The sequence below is a fragment of the Miniopterus schreibersii genome (assembly GCF_964146895.1).
Source record: "Miniopterus schreibersii genome assembly, chromosome: 3".
Lineage (NCBI taxonomy): Eukaryota > Metazoa > Chordata > Mammalia > Chiroptera > Miniopteridae > Miniopterus > Miniopterus schreibersii.
The window spans coordinates 64,457,041-64,473,580 of NC_138103.1; the positions used below are offsets into that span (position 1 = coordinate 64,457,041).

Below are 16,540 nucleotides of genomic sequence, written 5' to 3' on the forward strand. Positions count from 1 at the left end.
CACAGTGCCTGTTCAATACCCTTGGAAAATAATTTATATAACCAAGTGGACCTTGCCTGTATGTTTCAGTTTGTATATGTTCTTTTATGTTTAGTATAATCATTATCGTGCATCAGAGAAGTCTTCTTCATTGTACCAACTAGGTGTTGAAAGCGTACAAAGAGGGAACATGATTTTTTAAAGATACAATTTATGACCTGTACCATTTATTATTTTGAAACTCAAAAAACCTAGTATGTTAAGTAGTAAATGATCAACACGAATTATAACGTCACTTTTTCTTATTAAAACATTATTCAGAGAAATAAACATTTATTAATCCCTTTTTACCCATTTCCATATACTGATTATTTTATTTATTTTATTTATTTATTTATTTTTTAAAAAATATATCTTTATTGATTTCAGAGAGAGGAAAGGAGAGGGAGAGAGAGATAGAAACATCAATGATAAGGGAGTCATTGATCTGCTGCAGCCCACAACATGAGCATATGCCCTGACGGGGAATCGAACCCCGATCACCTGGATCCTAGGTCAACGCTCAACCACTGAGCCACGCCCGGCCGGGCTGATTATTTATTTTAAATTAAGTAGCTTTCCCATCGCTATTGTTACATTGCACCCTATAAGCACCTATTAACTGTGTCATAAAGATGTCTTTGAAATACTGTAAACTTGAAATTTTGATGAATATTTTCGCATAATTTTTAGGACTCAAATCAACTAATTCGTGCAAGTGCTTTGAGAGTTCTGTCAAGTATTAGAGTGCCAATTATTGTACCTATTATGATGCTCGCTATTAAGGAAGCTTCTGCTGATTTATCACCATATGTTAGGAAGAATGCAGCCCATGCAATACAAAAATTGTACAGGTAGGTGCTTTGTTAGTAATACCAAACGTCTCTAATGTTATGTAGAATACTGTAGCCCATGGAGGCTTATTTTATTAGCTCTTGTAACTGGTCTGTTCTTACACTAAGTAAAAGTGACTGTATTCCCCTCCCAACTCCCCAGACATTCTTTAGACGTCTTTGTTTGGGTTTTAGAGACCCTACACAGGTTTTTACTTGTAAACCTGTTAGGGCCTGTAATTTATAGATTTTATTACTTAAAAAAATCAGAATTTGAATTCTCATTTATATGGTCTACCTCTCATGTACACATACACATGTATTATTAAAAATTATTATTTTCTGTTTATTGTAGGGTGGAATTGTAAGTATGTTATCCTCCCAACTCACTTTGTTTCCCTTTCTTCCTCTTTGGTCCTGCTGTTTTCTTCCTTGTCTGATTCTTTTCCAGAGCTATTTTAGTAAATAATTTTTAAAATACAGCACCATACCGTATTTGTGTGGTACTTATTAAAATGCCATACATTTCTTGATCTCTGTGGTAAACATATTGCCTAAATAAAAAGATTATTATATGAAGTAATTTGGTATTATTTTCTGTCGCCATTAATTCCACAAGCTATTATCAAGATTGTTTTGGTCTCTGGTGCTAAGCTCTATGTGTAAAATGTATGGGAACAAGAGGATGTATTATCACATGTTTGAGGGAAAAAATCAAACATATGCCAAATAATTAAAGGCAATCTATAATTGAATAAGCTATTAGCATATGATACATACAAAGGCTCATGAACAATGCCTTTAATAGGATAGGGCTCAGATTATCAAAAGGGGTTTCATAATGTTAAGATGTAATGAAATGGCATTAGTTGGGAAAGACTTCCTGGAGAAGGGAGTCTGGAGCTGAAATTTGAAAGAAGTAAAAGACTTGAATGTTCAGATAATTATAATGGTTTATAATAAACATATAATGTTTGTAAAAAGTAACTAATTTTCAGAGGTTAACTGTCAAAGTTATATCATGCTTCTCACTCATTATCTTTCTTGTTATAAACTTGCAGAATAAGATTGAGGCTCAATTTGATGGTTTAAAAGTTCATCACTGGGCTCCATTTTATCTCTCCACCTTCAGCTCTTCCTCTCCTGGCCTTGAATTTACAGTCTAGTAGCTCACTACTGCCAGTTAGTCCTCTACATAAAATGTTTTTTATCTCATTACTATCTCTTGTTCCTCCTTTAATCTTTACCTAGAAAATTTCCTCCTTACTCCAGCTCTAAACTCAGTTGTTTAATTAAGATTCCTCTGAGATCTCACTTCCTTAAGAAACCCTCCACAACCCTCCTGCCTCCATTGGTGCCCTTCCTCTTAAAATCCACATAATCCCTTTTACAGGTCTCCGTTATATGGTGGGATTATGTTTGGCACTGTCTTGACTAACCTCTGCTTATTTATTGTTGTACACCCATTGTTTAACTACTCCATGAATGAACAACAATAGAATTCCATGCTAGGAAGAAATTATATTGTGTCAATATTTTAGTGATTAGAGCTGCTGTTAAGATGCATTTCTCAATTCTGTGCCTTTGCTTATATTTCTTGGTTTTAGATGACAGGTTTTATAATGTATGTTTCCATCAGTGGACTAGAATGATACAAAATTCTTATTTAGAAATTCAGTGTATTTGTTTTTGACAATTACATATCTATATTAGAACATGTTTGCTATCCTGTTATTTTTCCCTTCACTCAAAAAAAGGATTTGTGGTTTATCTATTTGTAATTTTGTTTGTAAGGTTTTTTCAGCTTTTTTTTAAAGAAATGAACTTGCTCTTTAAATACTTTCTTAATGGTATTGGTATCTGAGTTTAATTAATATAAGCAATTTTAGAGAGAGATAATAGGACACATTTGGGAGGAAAAGCATCCCATTTTACATTAAATTCATTTTGTGTTTGTTTCTATCTTTATATAATTCTCACTTTCCCTTCCCTCTTTAAAGATTTCTCAATATTTTTGAAATGGTTAGCTTCATTTAAAGTTAGAATTAAAGGAAAAAACTTAATGTATGTGCTTTTCTTTTTATGTTTTAGCCTTGATCCAGAGCAGAAGGAAATGTTAATTGAAGTTATTGAAAAACTTCTGAAGGATAAAAGCACAGTAAGTAATATACTTTCATGTCAAATTTACAATTATATTTTATTTACATAGTATCATTTTACCATTGTATATTTGATATTATTATTGATTTTGAATAGTATAAAAGTAGAGCATTACAGTCCTTGAAGAATAAAATTATCCATGTAAAGAAAAGGATTTCATTTAGAATTTTAGCTTGTTACATGTTTCTTCATTAGAATTGGGAGAAGAGCAACTTGGGAAAAATTCTTTGTTTAGTATGTGGCTAAATTGTTGACTGCTTTTAGTTCCAAAGTTTTTATTTCAAGCAGTGATTTATTATAATTTTTAAAAGCTGAATCACTTGGGAACAAATAATTGTTTTCAAATAAAGTTTTAAAAAGTATTAAAGAGATACTAAAAAATTAGAGGAGTGTATCTTAGGATTATAATTTTTTTTTAATACTAAGCATTTTCATATGTACAAGTCTCTTTTATTGGCTGGTAAGAATGCTCTTACTGGCTAATATGAGTCGTCTTTTAGGAATGTACATAAGTCCTCCTCCTTTCTTTTCCACTCCCATTCTTTGTGTGTAGTGATAATGAGATGTAGGAATAGTGATGACGCATGGGTTCTGTGAGCAGACCTCTGGAGGAGCTGGTAAAATGGTTTCTTTGATGGAGGCTTCTGCACCCACCTATGTGGCTCAACTATTGAGGAAAAAGATGCCTGCTCATTTTAGGATGATATCACCAAGGAGCATGTGTATATCTACACATAGCAGCTATCCATATATAGTAGCCGCCAGCCCCATATAGCTATTGTTGAATGTCATAGCATATGGTTTATCATGGAGAGTGTTCAGTGTGCACCGAGAAGAATGTGTATTCTGCTGTTGTTGGGTAGAGTGTTCTATCTATGTCTGTTAGATCTAATTAGTTTATAGTGTTGTTCAAGTCTTCCATTTCTTTGATATTCTGCCTGGTGGTTTTATCCATTATTGAAAGTGGAGTATTGAAGTCTACTGCTATTATTGTAGAGCTGTCTATTTCTTCTTTTAATTCTGCCAGTATTTACTTCATATATTTAGGAGTTCTGATGTTTGGTGCATATATGTTCATAATTGTTTTATCTTCCTTTTGTCATTATAAAATGTCCACTTATCTCTAGTAATACTTTTTATTTTAAAGTCTATTTTGTTCATTACAAGTACAGCTGCTCCAGCTTTTTTATGGTAGCTGTTTACATGATATATCTTTTTTCTTGCTTTTATTGTCAACCTGTTGGTTGTTGTTTTTTTAATCCTCACCCGAGGGTATTTTTTCCATTGCTTTTCAGAGAGAGTGGAAAGGAGAGAGGGAATGAGAGAGAGAAACATCAATGTGAGAGAGACACATTGGTTGCCTCCTTCACATGCCCCGACCTGAGCCAGGGATTGAGCCTGCATCCAAAGTACATGCCCTTGGCCGGAATCAAAGCTGGGACCCTTCAGTCTGCTGGCGGATGCTCTAACCACTGAGCAAAACCAGCCAGGGCACTGTTGGTATTTTTTTAATCTAATGTGTGTCTCCTGTAGACAGCATATAGTTGGATTTTGTTTTTTAATCCAGTTTTGCAATATGTGCCTTTTGATTAGATTATTTAATCCATTCACATTTAATGTTGTTATTGATATAGTTGAATTTACAGATGCGTGTCTTTTTGGTTCCTCATTCCTCCTTTATTGCTTTATTTTTACATTAAGTGAATATGTTCTGTTGAACATTTTAATTTCTTTAATGAGGTTTTCACTATATATTTTTTAAAATATTGTATTATACATGAGATTATACTTGGAGATTTTATTCCTAAGCCATCCAGCATATTTCTTTTAATCTGTATAATGTAGCAGAAATCTTCACTGCATTTCTTCTATATGTTTGGTGTAATGTAGGAGGTAAGCAAATATAGTTTTGCTTAATAAATAAAGACAGAGACAAGAAATTTAATTTCCTTTAGTCTTCTGTATGCCATACTTTTTTCTGCTTCTAGGACCCAGATACACAATCAGTATTATTGATACTGTGGTACACTTGACTTTAGTAATAAAAAACATTTAGTTTTTTCTACGTGCAAAGCATTTTCTAAGTACTATGGAGAGTATGGTAAGATCTACAAGAAACAGATCCTTTATTTTAATGTAATTTGCCATGATTTCTGCTACATTATACTCTAAATGAAATTTGTAGCATAGCCTAGGAATGAAGTCTCCATATATAACTTCACAAACAAGATACATCGCAGGTGAAAACTATAGTCTTTGGAATTGGATGTAATTGGATTTATGTCTGACTGACTGCCACTTAGTAGCTATGTATTAAACCATCATAAGTTTCAGTTTCCAAATTTGTAAGGCTTATAATTTCTAGCATATAAAGGTTTTGTTTGTGTTGAATGAGTTGTGTGTAGAACCCTCAGCACAGTGCCTGACACCATAAAAGGGGGTTAATAAATATTCCAAAGAAGAAGTAAATACTCAAAAGGGAATAAAAAGATAGTTTCTTTGTAAATTTGAAATGTCTGTTCTTGATTTATGACCATTTATTTCCAAAATAGAGTAGAACAAATATTGAGTATTTGTTCAAAGTAGGTATTTAATATTTGTTAAATGATTGTAGAATTAATTTGTTGTATTTTTGGTGGTAGAAATTTGGTGTTTACTATTTTTAATGTTTTGCTTCTCAAATGCTCAATGTTTAGAGATAGATCTTTTGGGGCCTTTGATGGTCTGTCGTTTATGAGGCACTCTTTATTTATGTTTTTAACAATTAAAAAATACCTATATTTATTTTTCTGTCTATATTAAATAGCAATAGTTTATACTGATACCTCTGATTCCAGTGTAACAACACGGAGTTTCTTCTAGCTTTTCTACCTTTTCAGCTTCTTTCTCCAACATTCAGAAATGTGACTTGCATTATCCATAATACATTTAGTTACTAGCTCCATTTCAGAATGCAGAGGAAGTGTTATTTCAGAATTGCTAAGTTGTACCGCTGTGGGGAGCAGCAAGATGGAGACAACTGAGTTAAGTAGTGGTTTAGAGTTGCATTTTATATTGGTCTTACTACTTTTATGCTATTATAAATTGAAATTGCTTTATTGTTATATCATTGAACTTGTTATATAAGAAAGCTATTGATTTTCTGTGTGGTAATTTTATATCCTGCTTCTCTACTGAATTCTTTTATCATTTGATTTAATTTTGTTCTTCATTCTTCCTGATTAATTCTAGAAAATGAATCATGTCATCTGCAAATAGAAGTAGTTGTGCTTCCTTTTTTCTGATTCTTATGACTAATTTTTCTTGTCTAATTATATTGGCTTATAACTTGAGTACAGTGTTTAATAGTAGTGGAGAAGGTGGGCATCCTTGCCTTGTTTCAGTCTAAAGGAAATACCTGTAATATTTCTGTATTAAGTAACATGCTGACTCCTAGGATTTTTTATTTATCTTTGAAATATGACAGTTTTACATAGTGTCTCAGGGTTACTTGAAGTGGGTCAGAATTTTCCTGGTACCCCATGAACCTTTCCAAAATGTAGATTCAGAATTTATTTTATTTCTGAAAAGTGGTTTTGAAACCAGACAACGAATGGGTCTGGGCTGCCTGTCACTACTTGAGCCAATTAAGCAGAGACAGGATTGAATCATATATAAGCGTTTATTCCAATAATGCTGGCAGTATGGGGAAAACAGCAGGATTTGTCCACATATGATCTGCTCTACCTGCCCCCCCCGTAAGCCAGTTCCTTATATTGGATAGAAGGACAAAGATTGCATGGGAAAGGAGGAATTACAGGCATGGGGAAGTAGGCAAGGTATAATAGTTACAGGCAATGTGGGCTGGGGGTTGCAAAGGGTGGGCGCCTGCTAGACTCCATTGTTTCAGGAACAAGGTTGTTATCTTTCCATGATGGTAGGCAGTTCTCTGAAAAGGAGAATGGACCACATTCCAAGGGTAACTCCCATATCCCGGGGTGTATAACTCTCAGCCAGGCTAGAATGTGCTTTCTCTAAGTAGAACAGAACAGTCACAGTTAACAGAGCATGATTAATATTTCTTATCACTATGGCTAGACCCCACTATTCTATTTCTGCCCCTAAGAAGTTTTTAAAAAATACATAGTTTTAAATTTTAATTCTGTTCAGTTGTTACTTTTTCTTCAGGGATTTCAATTTTATGTAAGTTGGATCTTTTTTGCCTGTCTCATATTTCAACCACTGACTCTCTTAACCATTTTACTTCTTTCTTTACCTTGTATCCATTCTCTTGGGATTTTTTTTCTACTTTTCTTTAATGCCCTTTATTAAATTTTCATTCAACTGTTTTTTCCAGGGCACTTTGTGATTTAATTGTCATGTCTGATTTTTTTCTTTTTCTTACCTGGTTTGAATGAACTCCTGTTTTATTTCTTCCTGACGTCTTCTGTTCATTTCTGTTTTCTGTTTTTGAATTTCTGATTCATGTTCTTTTTTTTGAACTCCAAATGCTTCTTTGAGGGTGCTTATATTTAATTCAATTTCGAGTGTTGTGTTACAGTTTTCTTTTGCTTCATCATTGATTATTTTGTGGGTAATTTTCATCAGTTGAATTGTTTTGTTTTTCACTTTCTTTTTTTCGTACTTATATACTTGCATTTTTACATTGTTTCTGGATAGGGTTGGTCATTTGAGGTTGAGGTACTTTGGAAAATGCCTAGTGCAAGTGCATCCTTTGTCAGAATAACAAAGTATTTTTTGTTTGTTTGTTTTAATTAGATAGTTTTTGTTGTTGTTGGGGAGGGCATCTATAGGAAAGGATCTATTTCTAATATTATTTTTATTTCTTACTTTTTTTTTTACTTGTAGGAGCCTAAATTTTTTCCTCTTTTTTTTTTTCTGCCACTTTACAGTTTCTAAGGTGCTCCTTTTCCTCCACCTCTTTTTAAACCATTTTGTCCTTGAAACTTTCCCTTTCTAAGATAGCCTTATTGAATTACACTCCCTTTCCCCCTAGTGAAGTCCCTTCCTTGTAATCTGCTTTGAATCTACCAGGAATCTTTTGCAGTATTTTCACACTTAGATTTCTCTTTCAAATGCTGTTGATTTTAGTTACCTCTTATGCTCACCGCCAACTCCTGTCTGCGTTGTTCTGGGGAGTTTTATCAGACTGTCATAGGTCTCTGTGGAGTTTTGTGATATAAACATGAACGATAACTCTCTGGGATTGAGGACTGACTTTTCTCCTCATACGTAATTTGAAGTTTGGAGATTCTCTGTATTTTAGTTATGCTTAGGATATAGGTTTACATCTTTAGTTTTTCTGGGTTTGGATTGGAAGATTCAGATCTACTGGGGTTCCAATAGAATTTAAATTAATTTTGTTTTGACCATTTTCTGGTATTTTTTTCCTTTGTTTGATTATAATCTTTTATAGAAAGATTACAGATATTATGAGATCTATACAGATATATATGGATCTTTGTTACTACTTTTGTTTATTGCACGTTATACTTTATTGAAGGAAGACAGCTATATTTCTTCTCTCCCCTAAATTAATAATGTCAGCATTGAAATTTAAAGTCAGTCAGAATTCCAAATCATTTTTGTTTAAAAATTGCCCAGTTAAATGAACCAGTTCCAATTTATTCCCACATTTTGAAAAGGAATATATTTGTTTTCAGCAGGAGCTTCTTGGAACCATTATGATGACATTGCTGATAAATATAAATTTGAAAGGTGTTAATATACATAAAAAGTTTTCTTCATTTAACCTCTCTTGATTTTGAAATATACCCCCTGTTGCTTATTTTAGCCTAAGAAATTTTCTTACAATTGAGATCTCAAAGAAAACTTGTTCAGTAATTCTCATTTTAAGGAAAGATGGAATGTAAACATATTAAAATATAATAGATTGTCTTTTCCCTTTTACTAGAGAAAGACCAATATTTGTCATATGACTAGTTCCTTCCTAAAAGTAAATCAGTTTTGATATAGGAATATAGTTAAGGGTAATATAGCTGGAAGAATATTTTAGGATTACTTAGCTAACTGTTGTCTGAATATATCTGTAAATTTTAAAAGCTGTAATGGAACCTCATAACTATAGTCAATGAAATTAAAATGGAATATTTTATCTATATTCTGCCATCACCAATCGTTTCAAGTTTTCTTTACATAATTTCTTCATTTTATAGTCCTACATTTACCATTTTCATCCTATTTTCTCCATTTAAAATATCCTGAACACTTCTTCACCACAAACCTTTCCTAATTCAATTATAAATTTATTTTTAAAATTTTAGCACTTTTTCTTTTCTTCATTTTTTTCAATGCAGAAATCCGTATTTGTTGAGCAATTTAAGCATAACAGTGGACGACAGTATCTCTTTTATTTAGAACACTTCAAAAGCAGGCTGGTATATTCATTTTCCCTTTTAGGTTAATTTTAAAGAAAGTTTTTTGATTGCATTTCATTTTCTAATAGAGAACAGAGTTACTTAAGAAAACAAATTCGGTCTATGGCTACTGAAAAACGGAATTGTTTATTTTTATTTTTTTATGAGAAAGTTTCCACTCCTTAATTGAGCTACTAAATGATATTTAATGAATATATTGGTAGTTCATAACTAAGCTGTGGGGATAAGACACTATTTCCTAAGTTATTGATTTAATGTTGGTAAAAGCTTCACCGTTGTGGGCAAAAAAACACCTCTGAGTTTGTGCAGATGTTTTGTTGTGATATATCTATTATCCAGCTATTAGAAGATAAATGACTGATCTTTCCCATTTTCCATGCCTCAAGAAAATTGAAATAAGAAGGGGAATATCATTTGGGCTGTATGATTAGGGCAGGTTGGATGGCTATTAATTTAAGAGAAGAAAATCTTGGCAGCATTGGCCAGCTTATACCATATTATCAATCAAACCTTGATGCACTTCTTGTGATGACCCAGCACTCTCAGGTTTTTGCAAAGTTAATTAGAATTCATGACAAAATAGATGCAAGGAAACGTTTTGTACCCTTCATAATTTTATAGAAAATTTATTGTTATTAGTGGAACCATTTGCTTAGTGTGATTTTTTTCATTACCAGCTTGTCAACTAGCATAGATAATCTGGAGAAAATATGAACTCCATAGATGGGGTGTCACTTTTGTTGATGGTTCATGTAGTTTACCTTGGAGCACAGCTAATGGCTGAAGTTCATAGCAACAGCACAGAAAAACGAGGCAACCAAGGGAAGATAAATGAACCATGTTTATCGCTTTAATATAAAAAATACATAAATGGAAAACTGCATTTGAATTTGATGAGCTCATTGCTACTTTGTTGGAGTGATTTATTTTTCTCCTTATATAAAAAGCTACTATTGACACAGTGAGATAGAAATTAACTGTCTTTTTTTGGGAAACTAATATTTTTGGTTTTAAAATCTGAGTAGACCATTTTATTTGAATTCTAGGAGTTTTATAAAATATTGAACATTTAACAGACCAAAATTATCAATTCTTCTGGCAGTGTTTTAGCCTAAAGTAAGTTTTTTAAAACCATACAATGAAACATCTAAAACAGTTTTATTTTGCAAAGGTACTTTTAAAAAAAATTCTTTGTAATTATTTATATGTTTCCTTAAACTTTATTTGTACTTAAGTAATAATTATTTTCTTTCTCTTTTCATGTTCTTTGTTAGTACTTAAGAATTATTTTGTATCTGTAGCTCTTGATTTAATAAATTTAATACCATGTGGTAGCTTATTTTTCTTTAAATTGTTTGGTATCTACTAAACACTTTGAAAATAAGAATCTCTAGGTTTAGGCAAAATAACTAGATTTTACATAATATTTCTTAAATTTAAATTTTGTTGAGTTACTATTTCAATTTCATGGATTATTTTATTCTTAGTGGTATGTATTATTTATTTTTGTACTTGAACACCTTTTACCGATTGATACATATATGTCTTTATATGTATAGATATAAGTATATCTATAGATATACTGATATAGATATATCTATACATATAAATAAGTACAGATATATTTCACAGTTACTAAGTTATTTTATAGTTTGATGCCATTAACTTAGTTGTTTTAAAATATTTTTAAAATATTACCTCTATCCTTTTGAAATATGATTATCACAGAATATAATTTTTAAAGAGTGATTTATGCAGAAGACATCAAAATGTAAAGTTGAAAACACTAACCTAACTACCTTTCCATATCAGTAGCAAATAGAACATTATATGCATAATACATTTTTATTTAGTTCACACAAATAATCAATTCTTTGCTTTTTCAATTGAGGTGCATACATGCTGAGACCAGCAGGCACCAGTACATGGGCAGGGCTGAAGTCAATAAATGCAGCTTCACGTTTATACTGATTGGTAATTCATAAAATCCCCGCAGGACTGGAAACTTGTTTAGCATAATAGCAAGTCTATATTCTGAGCTGTTTTCTTTCAATTGTACTGTTGGTTGCATATTAATAAACTAAATGCCAGCCAAGTAGAGGGACAAACATTAAAAATATGAATATCATTGTATCTAATATTTTTCAAAAAGTACCATTTCAGTAAGTTACATTTCTATTTAATTGCATATTTTGTCATTGGGGAAATTTTAGACACTAAAATGAAGATCCCTAGTGTTCAGAAAGAATATGATACTAATTTATTTTTTCAAAACTGTTTTATATTGTTGGCTAACTGCATATATATCAGTGGTACATATATAGAAGTATTTGTATATTATATGTTTTGCTTAGCTTGTATCTTTATACCAAAGAAATCTTGATTTCACCACTTTGCAAAAGCATGAAAATTCCAAAAACAGCATTTGTGGTTCATTAATTGGTCTTAGAGAAAGCTGCCTTTTGTTGGTAATATATTATTTCAACTTATGCACATAAGTGATAAAAATGTACTAAAATTTTAGCCTGTGTTTTCTTTGTAAATAAAGTATATTAGTAAAAACAGGTGGGTGAAAATGTGTAAGATATGAAAGTGTTTTCAAAAACAGTTATGAGTTTCTCACGTACATTTTAAGATAAATTCATTGTGAAATTGTCATTCTCATTGTAAACGACATGATGTGGTCATTGTTATTGTCTTGTTTTTTTGAATATTGTTATGTACTAAATAATGAATCTTTAGATTAGAATTTAGGTTAGCTTTAAAGATGAAAAATATGCATGACGAATATTTTTAATCCATATATGACCAATTTGTAGAGACTTAACCTGATGAGATAAAAAATTACCAGAATTTCTAATACTGATACTTCAGAAAAATATTAGTTTTGTAGACATGTTACAACTCTTAAAATTATTCTTTGAGGGAGTGACACTTTAACATTTGTTATTTAAACATATGTAATCATTTATTAATTAAATGACTGAATACTTTAAACATTGATGGTCGTAACACTGATTGTACCTCTGTAATGACTGACTAGAATCTTTGATGGCCAGAAACCCTTTTTTTTTTAAATGAGTTACTATTTCATTCTTTTCTAGCTGGTCGCTGGCAGTGTTGTGATGGCTTTTGAAGAAGTATGCCCAGACAGAATAGATCTGATTCACAAGAATTACCGCAAGCTGTGTAATTTACTAGTTGATGTGGAAGAGTGGGGACAGGTTGTCATAATCCACATGCTAACTAGATATGCTCGTACACAGTTTGTCAGTCCTTGGAAAGAGGTAAGTGTTGAATAATCTTCCACTTACAAAATATACTAGGAAAAAGGCTGAGCTTTAAAAATGAGTATAAATAATTAAGAGTAGTAAGTTATAGAAGTCTGTATTTAAGATCTCATTTTACTCATGTTCTTTTGGAAAGCAGGAAACCAAAATACATGCAGGTATAATTGGTCATTGTTTTGGCACTGGTTGATATATACTTAATGGCATAGTATACAAAATTTTAGGTTTGTCTACTTAAAAATCAAAGTATGTTTTGGATTATTCATATGTAAAAGTCTTATGTCACATAGGGCGCTTAAATTGATGCATTTTTACTAACCACCTGTGCATTTATTTTATAAAGTTAATTTTATTTTTCATTGAGCAAAGCAAACTTTTGATGGCACTTACTAAGCAACATGTCCATGCTGCAGGTGTCTTGGTCCTTTCATGTAAATGATAACTTTGATAAGAGATTTTGTTGCTAATAGCTAGTTGTTTTATTTCAGCCAGTTACTTTCCAGAATGTTATTCAGACTTTTGTTGTTGTTGTGTAGGTTATAGGTAATTTTGCCTTACCTAGCCACTGTCACTATTTAATAAAACTTTTTATTAAGAGCCAAATTAGTTTTAGTAGCTGTATACAAATGATCCTTTGCTTTGTCATTATGTAGAAATTGGAGTTAAAATATATACATTCTTTACCGTATCTTCCCAAAATATGTAAGGAACTTTCGAATCTCTGTCTTTGTAGTTTGTCTATTTATTTGTTTATGTTCCTTGAATTTAATCTCATTTTAGATAAAATTTGTGTTTAAAACTATTTGCAAGGTCATCTTTTATTGTAGCATTAAAAGTAAGGGATTGTCAAAGATGTTAAACTTTTAGTATAAGGACATTTTACAAAAATAAGGTTCAAATGGGTTATCATTATTTAGACCATATTTACGCTTACTCTTTCACTTAACCAATCTCAGACTTTCTCTGTGCCTACTTATAATTCTGTTTTGCAGAGAAACTTCTGAGCAGTCTAGCCACTTTTAGTCTTGAAGATTTTTTGACCTAGACTTTTAAGTTGCATCCAACTTTTTAGGACTACGTGTGGTCATTTTAACTTAAAAAGTTGGCAAACTGAACTATAAAGCAACATTTGCCATACCTGGAAGAAACAGAAGTGTTTGGAATTCTTATCTGTTCTAATTTTTCACTTCTCATGCTGTAAAAAGCATACCATGAAGGAAGGAGCTTTTTGAGTGTTACAGAACAAGAGGAGAAAGCAGAACAGTACCCCAGCAGAGCAAGTGCTGAGTTGTTACCACCCTTTTTATCCTTTTACCATCAACGCTTGAGTACAACTCCGCCCCCCAGCAGCAGAGTAGAAGGGTGTGCATTTTAGTGCCCTCATCCCCTTTCACATAATGGGCAGAAGTCACTTGCATAAATCCTATATGAACACCACTTTATGATATATAAAGGGCCATTTATCTTGACGTGAAAGAATTTGTAAGTGAGAAAAATGTCACTAAAATAATATATTGACTTATATTATATAAAATAAAAAACTACCTAAAATACCAAATTGACAAAAATTAAGAGGTTTCCTTCTCAATACTAAGGGAAGATCTGAAAAATAATACCACTGATACTTTGTATTTAGCAATTTAATAGTTTGCTGTACTTCCTTATATAGTATTTTATTTGAGATAGGTCAGTGGGAATTATTATACTCATTTTATAGATGAAGAAACTGAGGCATGTAGTTTTTCATAACTCACCTAAGATAATATTACTTTTGAAAGATGGAGCCAGAAATAGAAGCTGAATAATCTGATGCTTAATTCCACATACTTCCTATATATTCTGTTACCCCATACTTTTATTTTTTAAATTTATTTTATTTTTTTATTTTTTATTTTTTTGAAATATATCTTTATTGATTTCAGAGAGAGGAAAGGAGAGGGAGAGAGAGAGAAACATCAATGATGAGAGAGTCATTGATCGAGCCCACAACCCGGGCATGTGCCCTGACAGGGAATCGAACCCAGATCTCCTGGATCCTAGGTCGATGCTCAACCGCTGAGCCACGCCCGGCCATGCTAACCCCATACTTTTAAATAAAAGTATCCTTTTGCTTGCTTTAATAAGTTTCTGTGTGTTAGCTTATTCTGGTCCAGTCAAGGCTAATATTGAAGCCCCCCAATCCATAGTACTCAGACATTGTAGTTAGCTAATAACCATAATTAAATTTGCTTTTCACAAAGAAAGATAATGTTTCTCATTGAATTCTTTGAAACAGTTGTTTGTGTTTGTAGGCTTGAAAGGCAGCAAAATTTTTTTTGAGGAATTAAAAATTAGTGGCAATATTTTTTGAGATGAGCTGATGTACATGCATTTGTCAGTAAGTTCTCAAATGAACGCATCATATACAAACAGGCTTCTTCAGGGGCAAAAGAGATTTTTAATTTAGTTTATTTGCGTCATTATAGATCAGTATTTAGGCTGTTTATATGTAAATGTATGAATTGAGGGACAATTAAGTGTTGACAAAGTAGATTGCAGTCATATCAATTGCAGTGCATTTTCTATAATTTTTCTAACTGACATCTTTGATGATAAATAGTGGATGCCAAGTCAAAGCCGATTATACAGTGCACTAGGAATTCATGGGACTGTCAGGGAGAAGACCGATTGATTTTAAATTTACATATTAATGAGAAGATTTGTTAAGAGGGTGCTTGACTATAGAAAATAACAGCGTATTTATAGGGCATGACATTTTATAAATAAAGCTGATGCAGGAAAATGGAAATTAAACCTTTTAGGTTAATAAATTCAAGAGACTGCTAAAATATATATTTGCATTTTTATTTTCTTAAATTTACCTTACTCTCTGCAGTTCATGTGGGTTGTTTTTTTATTCTAGGTCAAGTTGGTATAATTTTCAAGGATATAAAATTACTTAAATATTTGTGTCATTCAAGCTATTGTGGGAGAATACGTAAGGCATAAATGTAAATCTGTAAGACTAAAGTTGCTTTTGTAGAAGTAATGGACTTTAAAAAGTGTTATAAAATATCAGGTAAAATTTTAAAGTGATTAAAAAAAAACCCTTTAGTGGCATTAATTATAAACTGAAATAGAACTTTGGCATTGGGCCTGACAGGATGTTGCTAATTTTATTAATCTATCTCTTTAAAGTTGAATTTTCTCAAGGAGATCACAGTTTTGCAAGAAATATCAAAATACTTTAGTAATTTGGAACTTAAAACTCTGTGTATTCACAGTTCTTTTTGCTTATGAATCCAGGTAATTTAATTCTGGGGGCAGTGTGTATGCCTTTTGAAATTTGGAGTGATTAATCTACTTTTATGTCTCTTAATATATCAGTACTTCAGTTAAAAAGCCCTATATAGGTATAAGAAAGTTCCAAGTTTAGAATTTTGTTTAAAGTATTTTTAAGATAGGTTCCTTAGCTTTTTATGGATAGCTATAAAATACAAACTCATCAGAATACAAAATTCATACATTGTACATAGTTCTTGATTAACAATTTTTTGAAAACAAAAAGGTAGTTTAGGAAAGGGTTCAAAACACCACATTTCGGTTCTGTCTTAGAGGACCTAAGTGTTAGAGATGATTTTTTGTTGAATTTTAATTTTCTTACAGGTTAATTGTCTTTGTAAAGTAAATTTTGTATTGTTTCTTACTAATGGACTGTTTTTTTAATTTTACTATTTTGTGGAACTTTTTAAAAACAAAATAGTGAGGAGTTGTAGAATCATGTTTTACAATGTGAATAAAAACGTTTTTGTGCGCTCTTTCAGACAACTGTTGATGAAGGGTTCAATATGCAGTTTAATGA

At 31.7% G+C, this 16,540-nt stretch overlaps 1 protein-coding gene across 1 annotated transcript in view; it reads left to right on the forward strand.

The window, feature by feature from the left end:
• The window catches only part of AP3B1 (adaptor related protein complex 3 subunit beta 1), a 185,870-nt gene that overhangs the window by 35,724 nt on the left and 133,606 nt on the right, over positions 1-16,540 (forward strand). Inside the window, exons 5-7 of the mRNA XM_081131585.1 lie at positions 712-872; positions 2,943-3,009; positions 12,514-12,696. Of these exons, the coding sequence (XP_080987711.1) occupies positions 712-872; positions 2,943-3,009; positions 12,514-12,696 (411 nt within the window). The remainder of the gene's footprint in view (positions 1-711; positions 873-2,942; positions 3,010-12,513; positions 12,697-16,540) is intronic.